At 66.7% G+C, this 26632-nt stretch overlaps 1 protein-coding gene across 2 annotated transcripts in view; it reads right to left on the reverse strand.

The window, feature by feature from the left end:
• Positions 1-24257, reverse strand: part of INPP5A (inositol polyphosphate-5-phosphatase A) — a 64499-nt gene extending 40242 nt beyond the window's left edge. Inside the window, exons 1-2 of one of the 2 annotated variants that reach the window (XM_055119041.1) lie at positions 23929-24257; positions 2440-2481 (exon numbers count right to left, since the gene is read on the reverse strand). In XM_055119041.1, coding sequence (XP_054975016.1) covers positions 2440-2481; positions 23929-24009 — 123 coding nt within the window. In that variant the 5' untranslated portion in view covers positions 24010-24257. The remainder of the gene's footprint in view (positions 1-2439; positions 2482-23928) is intronic. The other variant, XM_055119042.1, reaches the window with a different exon arrangement.
• Positions 24258-26632: the final 2375 nt, after the last annotated feature.

Here is a 26632-nt window from a genome sequence, read left to right on the forward strand (position 1 = left end):
TGTGGTGTACATGCTGTCTGTGGGGGACAGGCTATCTGAGGGAAAGGCAGTCTGTGGGGCACAGGCTGTCTGTGGGGGACAGGCTGTCTGTGGGGGAAGACTGTGGGGGACAGTCTATAGGGGACAGGCTGTCTGTGGGGGACAGTCTCCGTGGGCAGGCCGTCTGTGGGGGACAGGCTCTCTACATCTGGGGGGCAAGGTGGCTGCACCTGGTTCAGGGCAGGGTCCGGGCAAGGACACGGCTGGGTGAGGGTCTGGATGTCCCCGAGTCTCCTTCTAGAAGGGCCATGTAAGCCACCCACCTGACTGACCAACGACCGCCGGGTGACCCCCGGGCCCCAGAGCAAACCGAGACGGGCTACTTGCAGCCCACTTGGCAGCACAGTTTGGAGCTCGGGCCACGCGGGGCTCAGACTCGGCTGCTCCCCATCACTGGGGAGACGTGCAGGTACCCACGGCCCCGTGGGGGCCCCGTACCTGTGGGGCTGCGGGAGCTGGGGGCAGGGCACAGCTCGGCAGAGGACACTGGCCTCGGGCCCTGCCCCCGGCAGCCACCCGGCGGCTCTCCCTGGCGCTGCCGCAGTCCCGCAGCCCCTCCACGCGGCGGGCTGGGCTCCCGGGGAGGGCTCTGCAGGGCCCACCGGGTCTTCCCTGGCCAGCGGGCAGAGGCCGTGCAGGCTCCCGCTGCCCCTGAGGGCGGCCCCGGCCAGCCAGGCCCCCACGCCCAGCCCTGGGCGGGCGCCGGCACACTCAGGGCCGAACCTCTCCCAGGAGCCAGTCGGGTCACAGAAGCACTTCCTGGCAGAGGAGGCTCCAGAGGCTTCAGCAAGAACAAGGGGCTCTGGCTGGAAGATCACAGGCAGGACGGCTCCCGCTCGCAGGCGCCCCGCGCCCGGGCTCCCTGCCCGCCCGCGGCCGCCCAGCCCCACCAGCGCGAGGGTAAAAATAGCCCAGCCGGCCTCAGCAGGGGCCGCTGCATGACCGAAAAAGGACAGTGTTGGCCGGAGGGTGAAGACAGAGGGGGCGGTGCCGGCCACAGTGGGGGAGGGCGGGGAGGCGCTGCTGCCCGGGCCCGGGGAGATGGGCTGACCAGGCTGGGAGTGGCCCCGGACCCCCGGCGTCACCCGGGACACCGAGGTCCTGGCCCTGCCCCACGGCCAAGGTGGCTGGCACGAGATGCCCAAGAGGCAGGGACAGCAGCACCCCAGGAGCCACACTGAAGAGCCTCAGCACCCCTAGTCTACACCGACAGGGTCCAGAATCCCCTCTGTCTACACGAGCAGGATCCAGAATGTCCTGTCTACACAGACAGGGCCCAGAATCCTGTTTACACTGACAGGGCCCAGAATGTCCCCTGTCTACACTGACAGGACCCAGCACCCTCCCCTGGTAGGCATAATCACCTCCATGTCTATACTGGCAGGCTTCATCAATCCACGTCTACACTGGTGGGACTCAGGATACACCCTGTCTACACTGACAAGACCCGACACCAGACCTCAAGGGCCCAGGGCCTGACAGGCAGCCCTCTGGGACGTCCCTCCTAGCACACAGGGGCCTGAGCAGGCCTGGAGTCCCCCGGCCCCAGCAGACCCCCCAGCCCAGGTGTCCAGACGGGCCAGAGGGCCCGGCCCAGGGCCCAAGAAGATGGCGTGAGGGTCACAGGACCGATCTTGGCACCGTCCCCTGGGTCTCAGTGCTACCCCAGACCTGCCCTCCCGTGACCCGTCACCCGAGTATCCTGACGTCACCTGACACTGCGGCCCAGACACCCCACTCCTCACGCCCGCAGGACGTCGCCATGGGCTGGGGGAGGTTCTGGGTGCACGCCAGGATCAAACCAGAGCCCAGGCCAGATTCGGAGGGGCCGAGAGATTCCAATCAGACCAGAGAGGAGGGGACACAGTGGTCGAAGGGCTCCGGGGCGGAGTGTGCTGTCACCCCGGGGAGGGCCCCTTGGGAAGGGTCTCCAGGCAGGATGAGGAGCTGCCCACGGTGCCCTCCTCCTGTGGTGTCACACGCCCACTCGGGGTCATGTGTCCTGACACACAGGGACACACGTGCACATCTACGGCAGGGCTGACTGCACAGTCCTCCCTCCCGCACTCCCTGGACGGAGCCTCCCCGGCTGGCCACTCTCCCGAAGGGGAGCAGGGCCACAGCCACTGACCCTCACGGGCCTCGGCGGCCTGCCAGCCCCAGCCCTGCTCTCCGAACTCTGGTTCCCGCAGCCCAGCCACCCGGCGGTCCAGCTGTGGCCAGAGGCCTTGAGCCGCCCTGCACAGCCCCACACGCGCCCGTCACTGCCCGGCCGGGGCCCCACTTCCCACCCTGTCCACGAGGCCCGCGTGGGTTCATGCCTTCAGCGTGTCCCAGGCTCCAGCGCCCCTGGGCAGGGCAGCACCCTCGGGGTCACGCGGCCTCGCTGCGGCCCCTCACCTGGTAGAACTCCCGCAGCCAGTTCTTCTGCAGGTTCTCGGGCTGCGAGGGGGAGAAGGACAGTCAGTCAGTGGCCAGGCGGCCGTGCCACCCGCCCACAGGGCCCCCGGCAGGACCCGCGGCTGCCCGGGCTGGCTCGTGCAGGACATGCTCCCTGGGAGACAGGTGGCCGTAGGGGCTCCGAGTGGGCAGCCTGCCCAGGGGAGGGGTCAGAGGGGCCAGTTCTGGGGGACTGGCTTGGAGCCTGTGTCTCACGGCCCCTCTCCAGAACCAGAGGTGACCGAGAGACCCAGCAGCTGTGACTCGGCAGGGTCAGAACAGGGTGCCAGGCCGTGGGCAGGGAGGCCGGAGACACCCCACTAAGGACAGCATCACCCAGCGCCCCCCCCCCCCTCCCGCCGCCGGAAGGCAGTGTGGCACAGAGCGGGAGCTGCAGCCTCCAGCTCTCGGATCTGTCCTGCCTCCCTCTGGGGCCCACACCCCAGCATGGACCACATCCCACCACAGGCCTCGGTCCACCACAGGCCCACCCCACCCTAGACCATGACCCACCACAGACCACACCCCACCATGGACACACCCGCCTGTGGCCCACGCCCCACAATGGACCACACCCCACTACAGAACACCCACCCCGTGGCCCACGCACCACCATGGGGAGATACTGTAAGGGGAGGCACTTGTCTTGCACAAGGCTGGCCCCATTCGGTCCTCTGAGGTCCTCCAGGAGTGACCACTAGGTACAGCACCAGTAACCCCTGAGTACTGCCAGGGGTGCCCCCTAAGCTCAGAGCCAGGAGGAAGCCCTGAGCATCACCGGGGGTGTCCCCTAAGCACTGGACAATCCAGACACTGCAAATGGGGACGACTGGACACTGCGGGTGGGGCCGGCCGGCCACTGCAGGTGGTACAGCCCAAACCACCAGAGCTGGATACGGTCAATGGTGTATACCCCTCAGACAGGGGTGTGGGGGCCAAGCACTGTGACAGGAGCACGTGGCCAGGTCTGACCAGTGCAGTGAATCTGTCACCAGACACAGGAAGAACGGGAGGGAGAGAATGGAGGTGACGGCCCTGCCTTCTCACACACAGCGGACCCCAGAGCACCGCCATGAGTGACACCGAAGTAACGCACCAAGAGCGAGCACCGAGCACTGAGCCAGGAGTGATCCCTGAGCATCACCGTGGGGTGCCCAAAGCCCCCCAGAGTGAAGACGAGGGTCGAGGACGTGCCCAGCACGTGAGCAGAGTCCAGGCAGCTCCATGCTCTCGGGCTCTCAGGAGGCAAGACTGCTCGGGTGTGGCGGGAGCTGGGCAAGCACGCGTCCTTCACACGCTACTTCTGGAGCCGATGCTAACGCAGCCTTGGGAACAGCAACGTGCTCTGACCGCTCCCGCACCCACCATCCTGGCCGGACCCCGGGCAGGGCCGCGGGGGTGCGAGCGGCCAGCACCTGGTGGGCGAGAGAGTTCTGGGGCCAGATGGCCTCACGCCAGCCCCATGGCTGCGAAGTGGCCTGGCCGGCCACTGTCCACCCGACATGACCTTGGGGCCCCGCAGGAGCAGGGAGGCCTTCAGGGGAGCCAGGGTTCCAGAGCGCACGCAGGAGCAGGGAGGGACCCCAACCCGGTCCCAGAGAGGCAGGAGAAAGCCCGAGACACGCGTCACACGCAGACGTCTGGCTCCGGGGCCCGGCATGAGCTGCCCCAGCAGGGGGTGTGGCCCAAACCCAAACCAAATGACTCCGCCTCCCCGAGCTCCCCACAGAGCAGTGGACGCAAGGCCACCGCTACCTCTGTGCTCCTCTTTATTCTGCTCGGCTTATGACTGGCCACACCGTGCTCGCGTCTAACTGAACCAGCTCTGAAGCTGGAGGGAACAACCAAAGCTTCAGTCGCCACACAGCCCGCCAACACACCCGGCTGCCGTGGGCACCAGAGCACGGAGGACACGGCAGTCTCGGGACCTTCCACACATCTGCCCAAACAGCACACGCGAGGCACGCGCCATACACCACCCAGCACATGCTCCACACATGCCACACCCACCACGGCCCACATGTGTCATGCACAAACCACACAGCACAGGCTAAACATGTACCACGCCACATACATGCTGCCCACATAACACACAGCACACACTACACAATTACACATGCTGCTCATATACCAGACGCCACCCACGCTACATACCCACATGCTAGAACCATGCCAGGACACATCACACAAACACAACAGTCACACACCCCTCACACACCTCATACACCCCTCCAATCACATCACACACACTCTGCCCCTTCACACATTACACACTCCTTCCCTCCCATCACACAGGCCATGCACCACACATACACACCATCTACACAGACATGCCGTATGCACCTATGCAGCGCAGACACACCACATATACACTTTAGACAGGCCGCATGCATCCAGACGCCAGACACACACCACACAGCTGTATGCCATGAACACCACAGGCCACACGCTAAACACATACACACGCACACTCACACTAGCTACACACATTCTTCCAAACGAAGGTGCCTCTAGGGGCAAGACGGAGAGAGCGGGAGGGTCTCCCAGCGTCTCCCAGGAGCCTGAGTGAGAGAGGCAGGGGGCCTGCCCACGGCCACAGGGCCCCTCTTCAGCAAAGCAGGGCAGAACCCAGGACAGTCCCGAGAGCTGCCCAACACAACACACCCCTGCACACCCGGACACTGGCCTTGCCGCCCAGCCCCTGGGAACAACCTCAAAGCCAGCTTCCGTAATCACAAGCATAGCCACAGGCAAAACTACAGCCACAACCTGTCACAACCACAGCCACACTATGCCACAGCAACAACACACCCACACCCACAGCCACACTAAGCCCTCTGCCACACAACACGAGAGCAATAATACATCCACACTCAGCTACGCCCCCAGCCCCACTGTACCCACAGCCACAGGACACACACAGCCACAGTCACACTCCACCCACAGCCATGCTACACCAAAGTCACGCTACACCCATAGTCATACTACACTCACAGCGACAGCACAGCCACGCTACACCCACAGTCACACTCCACCCAGAGCCACACTACACCCAGAGCCACACTACACTCACAGTCACACTACACCCACAGCCATGCTACACCCACAACCATGCTACACCCATAGTCATACTACACTCACAGCGACAGCACAACCACGCTACACCCACAGTCACACCCCACCCACAGCCATGCTACACCCACAACCACGTTACACCCATAGTCATACTACACTCAGCGACAGCACAACCACACTACACCCACAGTCACACTCCACCCACAGCCAAACTACACCCAGAGCCACACTACACCCAGAGCCACACTACACTCACAGCCATGTTACGCCCATACCACAGCATACCCACAACCACACTACACCCACAGCCACATGAGGCCCATAGTCACAGCATACCCTCTCCCACAGCCACACTACACTCACAGCCACACTACACCCAGAGCCACACTACACCCAGAGCCACACTACACTCACAGTCACACACTACCCAGAGCCACACTCCACCCAGAGCCACACTACACCCAGAGCCACACTACACTCACAGTCACACTCCACCCAGAGCCACACTACACTCACAGCCACACTACACCCAGAGCCACACTACACTCACAGTCACAACTACCCAGAGCCACACTCCACCCAGAGCCACACTACACCCAGAGCCACACTACACTCACAGTCACACACTACCCAGAGCCACACTCCACCCAGAGCCACACTACACTCACAGTCACACTCCACCCAGAGCCACACTACACTCACAGCCACACTCCACCCAGAGCCACACTCCACCCAGAGCCACACTCCACTCACAGTCACACTCCACCCAGAGCCACACTCCACTCACAGCCACACTACGCCCATACCACAGCATACCCACAACCACGCTACACCCACAGCCACAGCATACCCTCTCCCAGAGCCACACTACACTAGAGCCACAGTCTGCCCGCACTACGCCACAGTCATACACCACATCCGCAGTGACACTACACCCACACCCAGCCACACCAGACCCACAGCCATGCTTCACCCAAAGCCACACTACACTGAAAGCCACACTACACCCACGGCCACACTCCACCTGCAGTCACAACACGCTCAGAGCCACACTACAGCTGCAGTCACTCTACACCCTTGGCCACAGCCACAACACGAGTTTGCAGTAGGGAGAAAGGGAGCCTGCGTCACGGCCTGAGCGCACCAGGCCTCACAGAGACAGGGTGACGGGCAAGCGGAGACGGCAACATCAGCAAGACAGAAGCCCCGGGAGGGTCCACAGGAAAAGCTGGAAACAAGCCTCCACGGGAGCGGCAAGAGGGAGACTCAGGCAGAAGTGAGAGCAATGTCCCGCGAGCAAGAGCTCGGGAGCGACCCCGGATGATGCAGCGACAGACAACGGGGGCGTGAAGAGGAGGGCAGGAAACGCTCGAAGGTCTCAAAACCCGCGACAGCTGCCAAGCACGGATCCCAGGGCTCAGAGAAAGCCAGGTGGGCTGCACACTTGAGAAGCACCGCAGTCAAAATGCAGGACATCGAAAAACAAGAGACCCTTAGAGGGGAAACAGCACCCCCGCCCCAGAGGGACCAGACACGCAGCACTCAGCGAGGAGTGAGTCAGAAGGCTAAGAGCGAGCCAGCCGCCCGGCCGGGCCACACGCGGAGGCCAGCAGAGACCTCCCGACAGAAGCGGGGAAGAAGCGGGGCCAGTGCCAGGGGCGCAGCGGGGCAGCTGCGCCCGGCTCCGGGGCCCCATCTCCCATGGGGGCCTGGCGCTAAGAGGAGATGTCGGGCCCCTGCACAGAACGCCCTGGGGCTGACCGGGAAGCGAGTCTGCAGAGAATCCGTTGCCCAAACCAGTGACTGACGGCGGAGCACCCCAGACGGAGCAGCTGTCAGAGACGGGGCGGAGGCAGAGCCGGGGCCTAGGATGATGGAGGCGGAGGCCAGCTGCAGCCACAGCCCGAGCGTGAGCAGATGCTCTGGTGAGGTGAGCCAAGGACACGCAGAGATTTACGATCACCGGGGCCCACGACACAGGGTGACGTGCGGGGAGCCGGCCGCTGCAGGCACAGCCCCAGGCCACGAGAGTCGCACACGGGCACCGCTGGCTCCCGCTGGGTCTCACCCACAGCAGAGACCACGTCCAGCCCTGGCCACTGCGGGCAACGGCGATGTTCCTGTGTGGGCAAACACCCCCTGCCTGACCCCGCACCACTCGGAACAGACCTGCAGCACTTCCAGCCGGGCCGTGGAGCACACCTGGTCCTCGGGGCAGCAGTGAGGGCCAGAGCTCCGGGGACACACCCGAGACCAACAGGATCACCCCAGTGTCTCGGACACACTGTAGACAAATGTGAGTTCTTGGTTAATAGCAACCTTGGACATCCCAGGACAGACACAGATCAGAAACATCACCCCCCGGGTGTGGTATGAGCTCAGCATAGCCAACATCCAGTATCGCAGCCCGGTAGGCGCAACCCCACTGGCCACAGTGCCACACCCGGCCCGAGGCGCGCAGGGACGAGTGGCCAGAGGAAAGCAACCCGGCAGCCTCGTGCCACGGCGCAAACAGCTTGTGAGAGGAGCGGCAGCAGGGAGGAATCCCTGCTCCCGGCAAAGAAAGAACCAGTGGAAGGAGACCACGGAGGCAGTGTCCACAGAGAGAGCAGATGTGACTGTCCTGGGGGGTCACACGGGGTCGGCCAGCCTCCACTCAAAGTCCGGAGAAAGAGAAATGGTGAGGGAGAGATGGGGTGGCAGGGACCCGCCAGGCCCGGCAGCCCGAGCAGCGCGCAGGGGGGTCTGGGGGGCGGGAAAGACACGGCCCAGCCTGGGAGCCGGAAGCAGGACAACCCCAGACAGGGCGGCAGAGCAGGCCAGGAGTGGCCACGTCCCCCCGCCGGGGTCCCGGCTCTGACCCTGGCCCAGCTGCCCAGGTCAGCACAGGGGTGGCCCCCCCGGCAGAATGGGCACTTCGGGGCGGGGACCCCTCTCCCAGGGTTAATAGCCGACACCGGGAGTCCACACCAAGGACGGGCCCGCTGGAGGCTCCACCCTCCCGGGACGGGCTGGTGCCAGCACAGACCGGGGGGGGGGGGCGGGGGGCCCACCGCACCAGACACCAAGGAAGGGGAGGGCTGGGACCAGCTCCGCGCTGGGCAGGGACGCGGGACGCAGCCCACCCACCCACCCTGCCCAGGACAGGGGCCCCAGCGGTTCTCAAGGTTTTTTGCCCCTTAACACGTGTCATAAGCAAGATGGTGGATCAGGGCTTAGAACACGCGGCCACGTGGCTGAGTGTGGCGATGGCACCCACGGGACAGAGATGTGCAGGACAAGGGCGGAGGGCAGGGCGCGACGGGGCACGGGGCTCAGAGCACACGAGGCCAACTGCCCAGTGCAAAGGCAAGGTGCGCAGCGCAGACAAGCACGAGACGGCCACTGCCCGGCCTGGCCACGGCCAACTCACTCACGCCGACTGAACCAGGGCCTTCTCCGAGCAGGGACACAACATCAGGCGCAGGGAGACTCACAGGGGCCCCAAAGTGAGGTCCCAGACACTGCACAACCACGGAGGTCCTCGTGCCCCAGGGGGCACCAATCACTGTGCCACACCATCCAGGGGGCCACGTCCAGAGGGACACTTCAGAGGGGACACCGTCCAGAGGGGCAATGTCCAGGGGTAGACACCATCCAGGGGGGCACCGTCCAGGGGGGGCACTGTCCAGGGGGACAACATCCAGGGGGGCACTGTCCAGGGAGCCATCATCCATGTAAAGGTGCCCCCAGGGGTGCACCCTGCCCAGGAAGGGCCACCAAGCACAAGGAAGCCCAGTTTGGATGAGCAGCAGGGGCTCAGCCCCCGGGGAAGTGGCAGTGCCGTCACCCACAGGGACTCGGGCACTCCTTGCTCACTCTGGCTTCAAATAAGCAGAACTCCTCACTGGAACAGTTCCAGGGCCAGGCCCCACCCCTACCTCCAAGGAAGGGAGGGGTGTGTCTCAGACTAGTCTGTCTGTCTGTCTCTCATACACAGAGAGAGAAGGTCCTAGAAAGCACTAGAAGGTCAAAGCACTGTTGCACGGGGTCATACATGGAGCAGTCCACAGGGCCGCCCATCGGTCCACCTTCTCCCGCCCCTGTGCAGTGCCCACCTTGCCATCACGGGGCTGGTGGACTCACGGGGTGTCACTGGGAGCGGGAGGCTGACCACACGACACACCAGCAGGCGAGAAGGAAATCCTGACAGCCGAGAGCAGGCAGGAACCAGGCGCCCAGTGTGGAGCCCCTTCGGGGTGAGAGACGGGGGCCACAGAGACGAAGGTCGTGGAGACAAGGGCCACAGGGGTCGGGCCTCTGGCCTGCAATGGCAGCTGCACCGGGAGGGCACCTGGGGGGCCTTACAGCCACCCTGAGGGGTCCAGGCCTGTCCTGGGTGAGGTTGTGACCCCTGAGCCTCATGAGCAAAGGACGTGGCCCCAGACCACAGTGGGGCCAGCACCCTGGGCACTGCCGAGCCCCGTCCACTCCCTACGTGGACGCTTCTGTCCGCCAGCCGACGGAGCAGCCCTGAGCAGTGCCACACGCAGGGCCCTGCCAACGGTCCTCCGATGGAGCACAGCCCGCGGGGCCCACCAGAGCCGCCGGGAGCCCCGAGGAGCAGCACAGGGCGGTCAGCAGGGCCGGGGCCACCCCCGGGAGCCGGGAGCTCCCAGCCAGTCATTGGGGCCAGTGGGTGAAGATGCAAAGTGGCATCCTGCCCGCGGCGAGTGGCCGGGCGCGCACGGGTCTCGGGAAACATTCTAAGAACTTAGACTCTGTCCAGAATAGCCGCGTCTAAATATAGCCCCAGCCGGACACGGTCCGCCCTTCCGCTTCCCTTTCCTCTCGCCGCCCAGCGGAGCCCCTGGCAGTCCGGGGGAGGGCGGGGGGGCAGCTGCAGGAGGCCAGGCAGACCAGACCCGGACCCTCCCCCGGCCCTGCTGCCCGGAGCCAGAGCCCCAAGGGTCTCCGGCTGCCCCACACAGCCTCATTGGGGCCCTGCAGGGAAGCAACCAGCTCCAAGGGCTGTGGCCGACTCCCGGACACAGAACCTGCATGCAGCCCCCGTGCCTGCCCTCACCTGTCCTCCCGGCACCCCCGCTGAGGGGCCGTACGCCCAGCCCGGTCTCCCACAATAAAGGGGTTGGTGCGAGCAAGCACCCCGGGCAGCACCCACACCCCCGGGGCCATGGGTGGTGGTGAGGAGGCTGGAGCGGGCAGGGGTGTGGATGGGAGGAGGCTGGAGCGGGCAGGGGTGTGTACAGGAGGAGGCTGGAGCGGGCAGGGGTGTGTACGGGAGGCTGGAGTGAGCAGGGGTGTGTACGGGAGGAGGCTGGAGCGGGCAGGGGTGTGGATGGGAGGAGGCTGGAGCGGGCAGGGGTGTGTACGGGAGGCTGGAGTGAGCAGGGGTGTGGACGGGAGGAGGCTGGAGCGGGCAGGGGTGTGGACGGGAGGAGGCTGGAGCAGGCAGGGGTGTGGACGGGAGGCTGGAGTGAGCAGGGGTGTGGACGAGAGGAGGCTGGAGCGGGCAGGGCTGTGGACGGGAGGAGGCTGGAGCAGGCAGGGGTGTGGATGGGAGGAGCTGGAGCAGGCAGGGGTGTGGATGGGAGGAGCTGGAGCGGGCAGGGGTGTGTACGGGAGGCTGGAGTGAGCAGGGGTGTGTACGGGAGGAGGCTGGAGCGGGCAGGGGTGTGGACGGGAGGAGGCTGGAGCAGGCAGGGGTGTGGACGGGAGGCTGGAGTGAGCAGGGGTGTGGACGAGAGGAGGCTGGAGCGGGCAGGGCTGTGGACGGGAGGAGGCTGGAGCAGGCAGGGGTGTGGATGGGAGGAGCTGGAGCGGGCAGGGGTGTGGATGGGAGGAGCTGGAGCGGGCAGGGGTGTGTACGGGAGGCTGGAGTGAGCAGGGGTGTGGACGGGAGGAGGCTGGAGCGGGCAGGGCTGTGGACGGGAGGAGGCTGGAGCAGGCAGGGGTGTGGATGGGAGGAGCTGGAGCGGGCAGGGGTGTGGATGGGAGGAGGCTGGAGCTGGCAGGGGTGTGGATGGGAGGAGGCTGGAGCTGGCAGGGGTGTGGACAGGAGGAGGCTGGAGCGAGTGATGCCTGAATCTATTTCACGGAGCACAATCACCTCCCAGGGGCAGGGAGGCTGGTGGGCAGAGCTGGGGCCATGAGAGGCACCACAGTCTCCTCAGGCCCCGGGAGCACTGTGCGGAGAGCCGGCCAGTGTGGCCCCAACAAGGCAGAGGCGAGGCTGGCTCTGCTCAGGTCCCTTCAGCGCCCAGTGAGGTTCCCCACTAATGACGTCAGAACCTACACGGCCTTCTCGGCACCAAACTTCACCACACCCCAGGCAGACCGTTGCATTTGCTGATAGCGACATGTGACCACCACGTGCATTTTTTGTAGCAATCAAGCTGGCTCTGCTGGGAAGGGCGCGATGAGGAAACCCGGCCGACCGCCACAAACAGCTCCCAACTGCCGCTGTCGGTCCCTGGGGCTGTGTCTGGGGACGGGGCCTCTGACAAGGTGAATGCCATCTCTCCAAAACGGCCACATCTGTTCCCCCCCCACCCCGTGCCAGGCCACACACTGCGTGTTTTTTGCCGGAGAAGGGTATGTGCTCCACACTCCAGGTGAGGCGGACACAGCTGAACAACGCTCGGGCTGGTCCCTTCGTGTTTCCGCAAGGCCAGCGCTGCAGCCCGCGGCTCCTGGGCAACAGCGGGGTCTCGTGACGAGGCCCAGCAAGGAGGAAAACGCAGCAGAAGGAAAGGGACGTGCCATACAGGTGGGACCCTCGGAGTCAGCCCACGAGGCAACGGCGAGGTCAGGAGGGGTCCTAGCAGCTGGTGGAGCCCCTCAGACACTGCCTTCGGGGGGCTATGGGGAGCCCCTGAGACACTGTCTTCGGGGGGCTGTGGGGAGCCTCTTAGACACTGCCTTCGGGGGGCTGTGGGGAGCCCCTCAGACACTGCCGCCGGGGGCTGTGACACAGGCACCTCTGTGCATCCTGGTAACATGGGCAGCACATGCCCGCAGCTCGGAAAGCAGGTGGCGCCATGGGCACCCTGAACCCACGTTTCCGTCGGCCTGCGGGAAGTTTCCAACTGGGGCAGGGGGCCCCGCTCCCACCCAACACTGACGCTCTCTCTTCCCCTTTCCCAGCCTCGCTGGGTTCGCATCAACACACCGACTCTTCTAAACATCGTTGCTTCACCCGTTTTCTCCACTGCTTTTGTTTTCAATTGCATTGTTTCCGGCCCCGAAGTTTCTTATTTCCAGGGCTGGGAGATAGCCCAGGGGCTGGCCAGAAGCCTGGCAAGGAGGAGGCCCAGCTCTGATTCTGGGCACTGCGTGGGCCCACTAGTGCCTGCACAAGTGACCCCTGAGCAGAGCCCAGCACGCGCCCAGCATGGCCAGGTGTGTCCCAGAATGAAAAAAGAAGACTCCTCTCCTGCCTCGAGGGAGCTCCTGCACACCTGCTCTTCCGTCCAGAGATTCTTCGTCCTTTTCTTCCTTCTCCAGCTGGGGGCCCCGCCCTGCCCCGCCCAGCCCAGGTCCAGGAGGTGCCGGCGAGGCTGCCCGCGTACTTCCTGCATGCTCTCCCTCCAGTCCACTGGGCTCTCTCGGGCCCTTTGCTGGATTTTCAAAGTAGGACAGATGGCTGGTCTGAAAATGGTCCTTCTCAAAAATATAAGCACTTAATACCGAGAATTTCTCATTAAATTTTGCTCAAAAATTTCCGAACAGTTTCTGATTCTTGGCAAACTCTGCCCCCTTAGCCACAGGGGGGAAGCAAACTGCCTCATTTCTAAGTATCTGAAAATCTCTGCTGCATTTCTGGGACTGGCTCGTGCTGGATGCGAGGTGGACTCAGGACTGAAACCTCCAAAGGCTCCCCAATGCCCAGGGGCCAGGATGAAGCCCAGGGGCCGGCCTGCAGAGACGCCCCGGGCAGCACGGGACAGGCTGCATGGCCGTGTTCCAGCATGCATGCACACTTGTGCCCATGTGCCTGGACACATGGCTCAGCACGGGGGCTTGGCCGGGGGTGCAGTGGCTGAGCACCCCACCCGGTGCCTGGCAGGGGGGTTGTCAGACTGGGGATGTGGCAGAGGCCCAGAGCAGGTACCCTGTGGGGCCAGACTCCCAACAAGCTCCAAGTCGCTCCCAGGCCCACCCACTTCCCACTTCTGGCTGCTCTCAGACCCCCTTCAGAGGGCACCCAGGAACACGCCCCAAGAAAAACACGAAAAGCTAAGGCAGAGGGTCGCCGTGGCTCACCCCGTCCTCTTCTCATGCTGTGTCCAGGGGCCAACTCCCAAACCACAGGGTCAAATGGCCCAGGATGACCCCAGAGGTGAGCCAGGCCAGGATACTGCGGGGTCAGTGGCCCAGGGATGTCACGGGGTCAGCAGCCTAGGGATGGCCCAAGAGGTGAGCCAGGCCAGGGGTACAACGGGGTCAGCAGCCCAGGGATGGCCCCAGAGGACACCCCGGGGCCAGTGGTCCAGGGCAGGATGAGTGCATGCTCAGCTGACGTGCCCTGCCAACTCCTCACCGCTCTTCCCAGCCCCAAAGACACGAAGGCTCCGCCCAGAGCAGCAGCTGGCATGACCTCCCCCCCACACGCACCCAGAGAGCAACTCTCTAGGGCCTTCCACTGGTGGGCACAGGCACCAGGTGCCAGGCCCAGGCCCACCGTGGGCAGGAGAAAAGCCAGGACTGCCCAACAGGGCATCCAGGCTGGCCCCGGTCCCCCACCCCCCCGCCCCGCAGGACGGCACAGCTCAGAACAGTCTGGCAGGACACGCACCACTGTCCCGCAAGAAGCAGGGGCTCGGGGCGTGGGCCAGCAGGAGCCCGGGAGAGAACAGAGTCCATGCACCTGCAGATCGGGAGCATTGCGGGATGCGGGCGTGCTCATGGGAGGGCGTGCGCAACACGGGCATGGTGTGCAAGGGCATGCAGAGCGTGCACACACATGTGTAGGGGCATACAGACTTGGGCGTGCGCGTGAGGGCATGCAGAGCATGGACACACGTGTGTAAGGGCACATAGAACGTGGACACACATGTGTAGGGGCATACAGACTTGGGCGTGCGTGTGAGGGCATGCAGAGCGTGGACACACATGTGTAAGGGCACATAGAACGTGCACTTGCCTGAGGCATGCAGAGCGTGGACACACGTGTAAGGGCACATAGAACGTGGACGTGCCTGAGGCATGCAGAGCATGGACACACGTGTGTAAGGGCACATAGAACGTGGGTGTGCATGTGAGGGCATGCTGAATATGAGCATGTGTGTGCGGGCAAGCAGGACACAGGCCTGTGCTATGGGGGCATGAGGAGACAGCACACACGTGTCTGGCTGAGCCACGGGTGACGTGCCCAGGAACACACAGAGCCCCAGTTTCCACGGCAAACCTTCCTGACGATTCCAGGGCAGACAGCGGGGGCCCTGGGGGTGCAGGCAGAGGCGGCTGGGAGGGGGTGTGGGCGTCACCAAGCATGTGGGCCTTCATGGGCCTGCAGAGCTGTCCCGGGCCGTGAGCTGTGCGCCAGTGCCCGGGCAGGAGCTGCGGAGACTGGAGACGCTGGCAGGAGGACATCCCGGGCCTGCCGCCTCACATGCCGCTGTGGCCCCTTGGCCATGCCAGGGACCTCGGCCAACCCCACAGCTCCCAGCAGGCCAGGCTGGAGGCAGCCCCTCCACCCACAGCAGGAGGGCTCTGGGGGCAGCAAGCGGGAGACCCCCTTCTCCCCTGCTCCTGAGCTGTCGGACGGGGACACGCTGACACCCCAGCAAGACGCTGCTGCACAAGTGTGCCCGTCACGCCAGCTGGGGCTCCTGCTGCACTGCGGGGGGGGGGGGGGAGGCCCGAGGAGGTGCCCTGGCCCTGACCCAGGCCGAGTGCAGAGGGAAGGGCCAGCGGGGCCCAGACGCCCAGCGCCTGCAGCTGACGCGCCCCTCTGGCCTGCAGTGGGCGCCCAGCGCGGCTCCGCAGGCAGCAGTCTCCCCGTGGGTGGTCTGCCGTGGCACTCAGCCCCTGGCCTGGCAGCACCAACCACAGCCGAGCCCCCACTGTAGGGCGCGGACCGGCCGGGTGCCGGTGCCCAGGAAGGCTGTGCCCGGGAGAGGGCAGAGAGGAGCCGGCCACGGTGCGACCACGGTCCTGTCACGACCCAGCCGCCGTCCAGTGCTGATGGCCACGTGGCAGCCACAGAGTCTCAGCTCAGGAGCGGGGGAGAAGGGCAGCGGCAGGGCCGGAAGGAGGCGGGCGGGAGCCCCCGCTTGAATCAGGGCAGCAGCGGGAACCTCACGCACGGCTCCCGTGGGATCGAAACCCGCAGCCGAGAGGAGGCAGGGCCGAGGGCCGGCAAGAGCACTGTGCCAGCTCTCAGAGAGCAGGGGCACAGGGGACAGAGCCGGCAGGAGCTGCAGATGCCTGTACGCGAGACACGAGCGCGGGTGCGAGGCGGACGGGGGTGAGGCAGGAGACGTGGGGGGTGCGAGGCTTGACCAAAGCTCTGGACGTGGTCAGCACTGGGGGCTCTGCAGGGGCTGGGAGAGTGGGCGGACGCGCTCCCGGACTGGCCGGCGGGGTGCTCGGGCCCTCGCTGGCAGGCGTGCCCTGTCCAGCACTGAGCGGTGACCCTCGGGCTCGTGGGGCCTGAGGGAGACCCGCAGCTCTGGGGCTCGCGTGACAGGGCTGGGGGCTCCCACACGCTGGCTCAAAGCCCCTCGCAGGTGGTGCTCTAGACGACAGAGGGCCCAGGGCCGAAGGAGCACCCAGAAACAACTCTACTCGCGCCTGAGTCTGAGCAAGGGCGGCAGGGCACCCTGGGAGAAGAGTGCCCGCAGCAGCTCCGGGCCAACACGCGAGGGTGCGGGGCCTTCCTCGGGAAGGGAAGGCCAGGCCCGGCGGCAGACACCGGGACACAGAGGGAGGGAGCGCCCAGACTCCAGCCTCCCTGCGGAAAAGTCCCACAGAGTCTGCTCACTGAAAGTGCTCCAGGGGCTGGGCACACCTCTCCCCGAGGCGGACTTGCCCAGACACGCGTGGGCACTCTCCCAGCTTTGGCTGCGCGGAACGCGGACGCCCCAGCCCACCCAGCAGTGCTGGGGATGGGCCTCGCGGAGCCAGAGCCTCACGGCGGGACCCACAGACAGTGGACGAGCTTGGACGCCGTCTCCCAGGCCCCAGTTACCTGGACGGCCTCGAGCCCTGGGAGGCACAGCCCTGCACAAGCCACTGGGACACTCCCTGAGAGCAAAGTCGTGGGCAGAGGAGATGCACGGGGTCAGTCTGGGCAGCGTGGGGGCCAGAGGGGCCGGCTCACTGGTGGAGGACAGTCTGGAGGGCAAAAGGGCCGACACGCAGGTGTGGGGCAGCTGCCCTGGCAGAGGGCAGACCTGCCCGCTGCTCGGCCCTCCGGCCCGACTGCCTACTGGCCTACCCCGCGTCCACCCTGGCAGACTGCTCATCCTGTGTCTTCGTGTCCTCCTGTGTCCACTCTGCCCTCCCTGTATTTCACGTCCATCCAGACCACCACGGCCTGGCCTGTTTCCATCCGTGTCCACCCCATACCCATCTCCTAAGCCTTCCACAAGTCCATCCTGCGCCCAACTGTGTGTGTCCTATGTCCACCCTGTGTCCACGCAGAGGCGTGGGGCTGCTACGGTCTGTCCGGAGGCTGCCCAGCAGGAAGCCCGTCACTGCAGGAGACTCGTGAAGGCAGGGCTGCCGCACCCCCCCTTCTCCCAGGGCCCAGCCTGCGTTTTCTCTCTCTCTCTCTTTGGTCATACAGGGCGATGCCCAGGGCTTACTCCTGGCTCTGCACTCAGGAATCACTCCTGGAGGTACCTGGGGGCCTCTATGGGGGGCGGGGACTGAACTCGGGCGGTCGCCCGCAGGGAAAATGCCCTCCCCACTCTGCTATGGCTCCGGCCCCGCCAGCCTGCTCTCAAGCATCTCCTGAGTCTGAGCACTGGAAACCAGGATGCTCAGGGTGGCCTGGGCCACGACACGAGGATAAAGAGCCCAGCGGACGCCCCTCATTGCCCTGGTCCCCAAACCCGATCCGCCAGACCCAAGGCCCCCAGCCCCGACCCCCAGTCCTCACCTCCGCCCCGGGACTGCTCCCAGGAACACCCCTCTCTGGCCAGCACCCCGGCCCTGGCCCCTGCCCGCTCTCCTCCCCTTCTGGTACACAGCGGTCAGGCACACACGGCCCGAGTGGGGAAGGGCTCGGCGCCCACCCGAGCACAGGCAGTGGGGAGGCGGGCCGGGCGGGGCACCCGCAGCTAAGAAGCCTGAGAGGCCTCAGCAGACAGCCTCTGCGTCCCTCCCGGGCAGCCCCCAGGGCCATCCTGGTCTCCGCCTCCCCCTCTGGCCGGGCACCCCGAGTGCCTCTCGGCCCACCTGTGTGTGGGGGCCAGGCAGGTGCCACGCCCCACCCCACACGGGGAGGCCTAGCGGACCTCTGCTGGTCCCGGGGACCCTCCTTGCACCCCGGCCCCCACCTGAAAGAACTCCCCCTGACGCCAGGGTCCCACCTCCCCCGCCCTCCTGCTGCCCACCGCGGCCCGCAGGCTAGCAACAGTAGCAACAGGGTAGGGGCCAGTCAGAGAAGGTCCCCGGGGAGAGGCTGCAGCAACAGGGAGAGGGGCCAGGATGCCCCCCAGGAGATGCTCATCAGATGAGCAGACCACGAACAGAGAGAGAACAAATCCTTCAAGCAGCTGCTCCCGTGGCCCTCCTCCCCACACCCCTGCACCCAGGGACCCCGCCCTCCTCCCCACACCCCTGCACCCAGGGATTCCACTCTTCTCCTGCACCTTGGGACCTTGCTCCCCACTTCCTACTCCCTGAACTCAGAGCCCCCTCCTCCTACATCCCTATACGCAGAGCCCACACTCTCCTTCCCACACCCCTGCACCCGGGGCCTCACTCTCCTTCCCACACTGCTGCACCCAGGACCCCCACTCTCCTCCCCACACCCCTGTACCTACTCTCCTCCCTGCACCTGGGGACCCTGCCCTCTTCCCCACACCTCTGCACTGAGCAATCCCACCCTTACACACCCCTGTGGCCAGGGACACTCCCCTCCTACTCACACCCCTATACCCAGGATCCCCACCCTCCTTTTACACCCCTCCTCCCAGGGCCCCTGCCCTCCTCCACTCCATTAGAGGCTCCACCATCCTCCCCACACCCCAGCATCCACCCCCACTCCCCTCCCCATACCCCAGTATTCAGGGTCTCTGCCCGCCTCCCAACACCCCTGCAACATGACCCCCAACACTTTGGCTCATACTCCGACTTCTTACCGTACTGCAGACCCCCAGCCTTCCTCAGTGCACACGTGCATCCCAACTCACCCAGCCCTCCTCCCACACCCCTGCACCTAGACCCCTAGCCATCCTCTCCAAAGCCCTACACCAGGGATCCCCAGCCCTCCTCACTGTACCCCCGCACCATGAGAACATAATGTGGAAAAGGGAGGCAGCCCCGGCTGGCCTTACAGAGTCGAAGAACCACCCCCCTCCAACAGGACAGGCACCCCCTGCCATGCAGGCAAAGAATAAGCCCCAAACAGACAAGGGCCCCCTGGCCCAGCTGACCATCGCAGGGACCCCAAACGGTCCACCACCAGGGATCCTGCAGCACCACTGCTGACCATCACCAGCAACTGCAACACACCTGCCAGCCCCCCACATGCACACACCTTCTGGCCCCAGGACACACACACCTGCCGGCCCCCCACATGCACACACCTTCTGGCCCCCGGCACGCACACACCTGCCGGGCCCCAGGACACACACACCTGCCGGCCCCCCACATGCACACACCTTCTGGCCCCAGGACACACACACCTGCCGGCCCCACTTGCACACACCTTCTGGCCCCCGGCACACACACAACCTGCCGGTCCCCAGGACACACACACCTGCCGGCCCCACATGCACACACATACCTGCCGGCCCCCCACATGCACACACCTTCTGGCCCCAGGACACACACACCTCCCGGCCCCCCACATGCACACACCTTCTGGCCCCAGGACACACACACCTGCCGGCCCCACGTGCACACACCTTCTGGCCCCCGGCACACACACAACCTGCCGGGCCCCAGGACACACACACCTGCCGGCCCCCCACATGCACACACCTTCTGGCCCCAGGAAACACACACCTGCCGGCCCCAGGACACACACACCTGCCGGCCCCAGGACACACACACCTGCCGGCCCCACGTGCACACACCTTCTGGCCCCCGGCACACACACAACCTGCTGGGCCCCAGGACACACACACCTGCCGGCCCCACATGCACACACCTTCTGGCCCCCGGCACACACACACCTGCCGGGCCCCAGGACACACACCTGCTGGCCCCACATGCACACACCTTCTGGCCCCTGGCACACACACACCTGCCGGCCCCACATGCACACACCTTCTGGCCCCTGGCACACACACACCTGCCGGCCCCACGTGCACACACACACCCTGAACTCCCAGCACCGCCAGCTCCCAGTGTGCGGTCAGGAAGAGCAGGGGGTCCACAGCCTGAGAGGGAAGGCGGAGGCCGAGCCCCACCGGAACCAGGCACAGCTCCCCGAGACTGGGACCACGGCCACACTGGTCCAATGAAGCGACTTCAGCCTTTCCAGGGAGGCCGGGTCACAGGTCTGATGCCCATGGCTGGGCCTCTGTGGTGAGGGCCAGCCTGCAGCTGAGCCCCGCCCGTGCCACGCTGGCACCCTCCACGCAGAGGGGCCTGCAGGGGGCTGGCTCACGCAGATGCCTCCCAGAGTCCTCTGCGCCAGGGCAGAGGCTGGCGGGGACCCCCACCCACAGCTCCCAGGGAGTGCCCAGGCAGGACACGCCCCTGCAGGCCCCGGACACAGGCCTGTGGACAGTCCCCGAGAGCACATCGTGGGCAGGGCTGACCACGGCAGGAGGCGGGGATGGCACAACAGACCTGGTGCACAGGGTGTCCCCTGGGCTGGAGCCGAAGAACTCAGACACCCCAGGGGTCCTACACCAGCCCCCCACTCGGACCCTCAGGCCCTTGGCCACACCTGAGTCGAGACCCCAGATCCCAAGCTAAAAGCGAGCTGGGCCCCACACCCAAGAGCAGGAACAGTCCAGCCCAGTCCAGGTGGGGCACAGGGCATAGGTGAGGCAGCCACGGGGGGTGAGGGAGGCATGGGGGGCAGCCACAGGGGAGGGCGGCTACGGGGAGGGCGGCCACGGGGGCAGGAGTCATGGGGAGCACCAGGTGGGGGAGGCCACGAGAGCAGACACACGGGGCGGCCTCGTGCAGTGCTCAGGAGCAGCTCGAGAGACACGGACCACCAAGGGGAGCAGCGGGTGTTCAGGGGAGGGCAGCGGGGATGGACGCCAGAGAGGTCACGGCCGTCCCAGGTGCCATAGCGAGAGCACTGGAGAGCCCAGCTCCCAGGGGGAGAACGCGAGCCTCAGAAAGGCGTCCGAAAAGGGGACAGTGACGGCACCAGGCCGCAGGGGCACCCACTCTCTGGGCCAAGGTGCCCGACACCCACACCAGGCTATGCAGTAGCTTAGCAGGAGCTGGTGGGGCCAAGAAGGGGCCGTCTGAGTGCCAGGACCACGAGTCTTCAACGCAGGGCACAGCCAGGACAGCTGCACGGCACAGGCGTGAAGACAGGCTGGTGGGCGGAGGGCTCTGCGCGTGCTCCCGGGGGGCAGAGGGTCCTCCAGCCCAGGGCCCACCGCCCAGGACTCCCACAGCCAAGGCCCTGCCTCTCCCACGTCCTGCGCGGACCCGCCAGGGTGGCCCCCAGCTCTCCCCGAGTCGTGTCGACATATGCCCCCCAAACAGCGCTGAGAGCAGCCCAGGCTCCCCACACCAAGGAGGGCGGGGACCCCACAGGCCCCACATCACACCTGGCCGGACAGAGGCGGGGGGGGGGCACCGTGGCTGTGCCCGCTCACCTGTCCCACAGGCCTGGGGTCAGCACAGATGTGGTTTGAATGTCTGGAAGCCACTGAGCCCCCCCAGGGGGTGGGGGGCCACTCAAGAGGACCCCAGGGTGGAGGCAGCCTGGACAGGAAGCACCCCCACTGAAGCAGCTGCCAGGGGAGCCGGGAGAGGACCGCTGACCACCCCAGGGGCCCGCTCGGGGCCTCCTCCCCAGAGACAGGGGCTCAGCAGCGCAGAGCGGCGTGGAGACAGGGTTCCCCAAACCCAGACCCCCTCCCGGTATCAGCAGCGCTGGGGGGGCCGGGGTCCCTTCTCCCGGCGCTGCCGTGAGTCCCTGTGAGGACCTGCCGGCCCTGGGCCCCCCGGACTCGCACGAGAGCATGTCACCCGAGTCAAAGGGCCTCCACCCCACAGCAGAGCCCCGGGACCCCAGGAGGCAGCGGCAGGAGGCAGAGGCAGGCCAGCCCCCGTGAGCCTGACCCCGCGCCTCACCGAGGGGCAGCCCCCGACAGACCTGCACAGGGATGGCAGCAGAGCCCCGAAACTGGGCACAGGACCCCCACAGAAAACCCGGGGGAGCACCTCACTCAGGCCTGGCCCTGGGCGCCGTGCACACACGTGTACATACTCACATGCAGACTTAGGACACATATGTACATATGTACAGGCATATATACACACGCAAACCTGTGTACATGTATGTGCGCATACCCAATCCCAAACGTCTACACACGTACACCACACACAGTGCACACACCCATGCACACGGACATGCCACCTCCCATGACGGCCGACTGCGCCTTGCTCAGGACCCCACAGCAACCTGACAGGGGGAGGGGGAGGTGAGAGGGGGACCAGCACGATGATGCAGCCCTGACGGGCACAAGAGGGGCTGAGAGGCCCTAGGAAACTTCACAACAGCATCCAAATGCGGCAAAGTCCCAGAGACAGGAAGCAGCGCGGGGGGGGCGAGGGGGTCCCTGGGCGAGGGGAGACTGTAGGTGAGTGAGGGGGTCCTGGGGGGCGAGGGAAGACTGTAGGTGAGAGAGGGGCTCCGGGGAGGGGGTGTCGAGGGGAGACTCTGCAGGTGAGAGAGGGGCCCCGGGGGCAAGGGGAGACTGCAGGTGAGTGAGGGGGTCCTGGGGGGCGAGGGGAGACTGTAGGTGAGAGAGGGGCCCGGGGGCGAGGAGAGCCAAGTGCCAACCACTGGCAGATTCTGCGGGTGCTGGATGTCAGAGAAGGCCCGGGCTCAGCCCTCACTCTGGGTGGGCTTGGGCTGGCCTGGCGACACCCGCAAACGAGAAGGGAAACATGGGAGCCCACAGCGTGCCTCCCTGGACCCTGTACGGGGCCCCAAGCCCCAGTGGAGGTGGGGAGAGAGTACAGGCTCCCTGTGGGCAGGGCTCACGGGAGCATGAAGACACAGGGGGGTGAGGGACACGGCCCGAGAGGGGTGTTATGGGGGGGGGGGGTCTGAAGGCCCTGGCCCTGGCAGCAGGGCAGAGAAAGCCCAGAGCAGCAGCAGGAAGCCTGGGGGTCCGGGGGAGTGGAGGGAGCCGGCCAGCCCCGCCTCTGCATCAGGTGGGTCCTGGGGGCAGCAGGACCCGCTCTGGCCAGGTCTCAGGAGGGCCCCTGGGCGCGCACCCCGGGACCTGCGTGGAGCGTTCGCTCTGCGCCATCACCTGCTCCCTCGGCGCCTGCCCACGCGGCAGAGGTGACAGCCACGCAGGACCACTCGGGGTCCCTCGGACCTCCGGAGGGGCAGTCTGGGGGGGCGGGGAGGCGAGAAGTGACGCGGTGACAGGAGATCCTAGCGGCCACCAGAGCCTGTCCCAGGGCCACGGCTGCGCCTGGCTCGCCGCGCGCCCCTCCTCGGCGCAGCCCACCGAGCCCGGAGCAGCCGTGCCCACCGCGGGGACCCCGTCCCGGGGCCGGCCCCGGGGCGCAGGGCCCTTCCGGGCGCACGCGCCCCGCCGGGGACGCCAGCCCGGGCCAGTCCGGTCCTGCCGGCCGCCCCGGAGCCCAGCGCCTCCCGCGGGCGCCCCGCCCCCGGCACCCCACCCGGCCGGGCTCGGGCGCAGATGCCGCCCGGGAGAGGCTCCTGCGGGCCGGCGGGCGCGCGGAACAAAGGCGGGAGGCGTGTGTCCGGGGCCAGCGGGCAGCGGCGGCCGGTCGGACCCGGGCGCGCGCCCCGACACGGCCCAGGCCCGGGGCCGCGCGAGGGTCTGAATCATCCCGGCCGGCGCCGTGGCCTGTTGCTGGAGCCCAGAATAGAAGGAGGCGGGCGCCCCGCGCGCACCGGGGCGCGAGCACAAAGCGGAGCCGCGCGCGCGGCCGGGGGGGCCGGGACGCGGCCCGAAGTTGCGCGAGGACCCGCCGCGGCGCCCGGCGGCCCCCGCCCGCGGCGGCACTTACGTCGTCGAACAGCGAGCCCACGTTGGCCGTGACCAGCAGCAGCGCGGGGCCCGCGGGGGCCGCCTTCCCCTTCCCCGCCATCGCGCCGCGAGCGCGGGCCGCGCGTCAGCTGCGCCGGGGGGCGGCCCCGGGGCGCATCGCGGGCCGGGGTCGGGCCGGGCCTGGCCGGGGTCCGGCCGCGCGCGCTCGCTCGCTCTCGCCTCGCTCCCGCCGCTCGGGCCCCGCGCCGCCCGCCGGCCGCCCGCGCCTCACCGCGGCCCGCGCGCAGCCATTAGGAGCGCCGGAAAGTTCCCGCAGCCGCCGAGCCCGCACGCCCCGCCCGGGAGAGCGCCCGCCCCGAGGCCCGCCCCGAGGCCCGCCCCGAGGCCCCGCCCCGGCCCCGCCCCCGGCCCGGCGGCCGCGGAGTGGCCGGGCGGAGAGGCCCCGTCCCGCCCGCGCCCCGCCCCCGGGCCGGCGGCCGCGGAGTGGCCGGCCCGGAGAGGCCCCGCCCCGCCCGGGCCCCGCCCCCGGCGGAGGCCATCCCGGAGAGCGCCCGCCCCGAGGCCCCGCCCCCCGCCCCCGCCCCCAAAGGGCCCGGCCCCCACAGCCAAGGTCTAGCCGCGCTCCAGCCGGCGGGGCGGGGCCGACCGGCTCGGAGGGCGGGGCCTGCGCGGCGGCCGGTGCTGGGTGGACGCGGGCGCCGAGCGAGGCGGGGCCTGTGCGCCTGCGCGGGCGGTGGGCGGAGTCAGCCGGGCTCTCCGGCTCTCGGGTTCGCTCCGGCCCCGCCCGAAGAGCGTCTCACCGACTCCGCCCGCGCGCGCTCGTGACGTCACCGGCGGCCCCGCAGGCGCCCCTTAAAGGAGCCACTTGCTTTTCCGGAGCTGCCCCTGTCCCTGGGGCCCGCCGTGACCGGGCTTCTGTGCACGGCCCGGTTCGAACCCTGGCTGTGGAGGTCGGGGTAGAACGGGGCAGGGCTGGGAGCAGAGCCAGGATCCAAGGAGCCGGGTCCCAGCCCCCGTGGGAGCTGCAAGCCTTCCGTGAGCCAACAGCGGACAGATGGGCAGGTGCGTGGCCGCCAGGCGGTCTGGCCGCTGGAAGGCCACGCAGGCCGTTTGCTCGTGACGCTGCGCGGCCAGACACCCACTGAGAGAACCCTGCACCGGCATCGCACCGAGCCCCCGGCGCATGCCACACCCTTGTCCAGCCGCCTGCCACTGGTCCTCGGGCAGGCCGAGGCCCGCCTCTGACCCCGGGGGCTGTCTGGAGCCGCCACGCGGCCAGCGCATCTCCGCTTGTCATCTTCCTGTGGTTGAAGGCTTCCGCAGGGGCAGGTGCAGCCCAGGCCTCCACCCACCTGGGCCACGCCAGCCTTCAGCTCCCTGAAATGCCCTGCATTTGTACCGGGAATTGGGCGGGCAGGGGCGGCTCCGTGGCCAAGCACCTGCTTCGCAAGCGTCCGTCTTGGAGTTGTCGCCCCAGTAGCATCCACATGCACCCAGCGCTTCTTCCCTGAGGCGCTACTACCTGCCCCCCACACACACCTAACCCTAACTCTAACCTAACCCTAACCCTAACCCCACACCAGCTCCACTGCCAGGTGTGTGAGACAGCTAGCGGTGTGCCCGTGAGCACCACAGAGAAATGGGAAGGGAAGAGGGAGAGGGCAGAGCGGGAGGGAGATAAGTGTGTGTGTGAGCTGAGTGTGAGCTGGCATCAGGAACCCTCTGAGAACTGGGAGCCTGGGAACCCCTGGGAGCACTTCCTGCCCTGCTTTCCGTTTTATTAGAGCAGTAATTTGCTGGCTTGCTCTTTGGGGCCCACAGGTGGAGGTGGGTGTGGGTGTGGGGGACCGTGCAGCACGTGGGGTCACACCAGAGACCCTACGTGCAGAATGCTCTTCAGCCCTTGAGTTAGTGCCCCGGCCACTCTATGCTGCTGTGGCCAAAGGGCCTCATTATGTTCCAAGAGTCTCCCGTGTGCTTCCTGCAAAGAGACAGCTGGCTGGAGGTCATGGGCGTGACCCTGCTCCAGACCCGCCACAGGAGATCCGGTGAGGCAGCCCACAACCCCCAGGGAGGGTGGGAAGCCACTGCTGTAAGGCCACCCAGCCACAGAGACCCCACGGTGCCCGGTGCAGGGCCCACTCCTCCAACCAGCTTCCTGGGAACTGCCATGACCTCCCCTCTCCCACCCACAGCCTGGCCAAAACGGTTTACGCTCACAGAGTCAGGCATGCACGGGGGCTTGCTCGTCACCCCCGGACCTTGGGAATGCTGTCCCGTGTCCCACCTGTGGCCTGGTTCAGCCTCCATCTGGATCCCACCCTGGGCATGCCTAGGCAGCGGGAGCAACTTCCCTGCCAGGCAGGGGTGTGCCCGTGAGCCCAACTCGGGAAAGCCCACAGCCAGCCGTGGGCCTCACCCCGTGGTCCCCACCCTGGAACATGCGCCACGAGAGCACAGGCTGCATGTTTCCCAGCGGTCACCCTGCCAGCGGTTTACACGGGGCTCCCAGCAGTCACATCCAGACCCCCACAAGCCCTTCTCCAGTGGAGAGAAATGCATGTGGCACAGCAGAGAAGGGTCTGCCAGGGGCCACCTCCCACCCCCTCGCTTTGCCCCTTCAGCCACCCCGCCCGCTCACAGTAGGGTTTTTTGGGGAAAGTCTCCCACAGCAGGACCCACTTGCTGTTCGGCCAGAGCAGCCCTCCACAAGGATGAAGACA

The sequence above is a fragment of the Sorex araneus genome, chromosome 11 (genome assembly GCF_027595985.1).
Source record: "Sorex araneus isolate mSorAra2 chromosome 11, mSorAra2.pri, whole genome shotgun sequence".
Classification (NCBI taxonomy): Eukaryota; Metazoa; Chordata; class Mammalia; order Eulipotyphla; family Soricidae; genus Sorex; species Sorex araneus.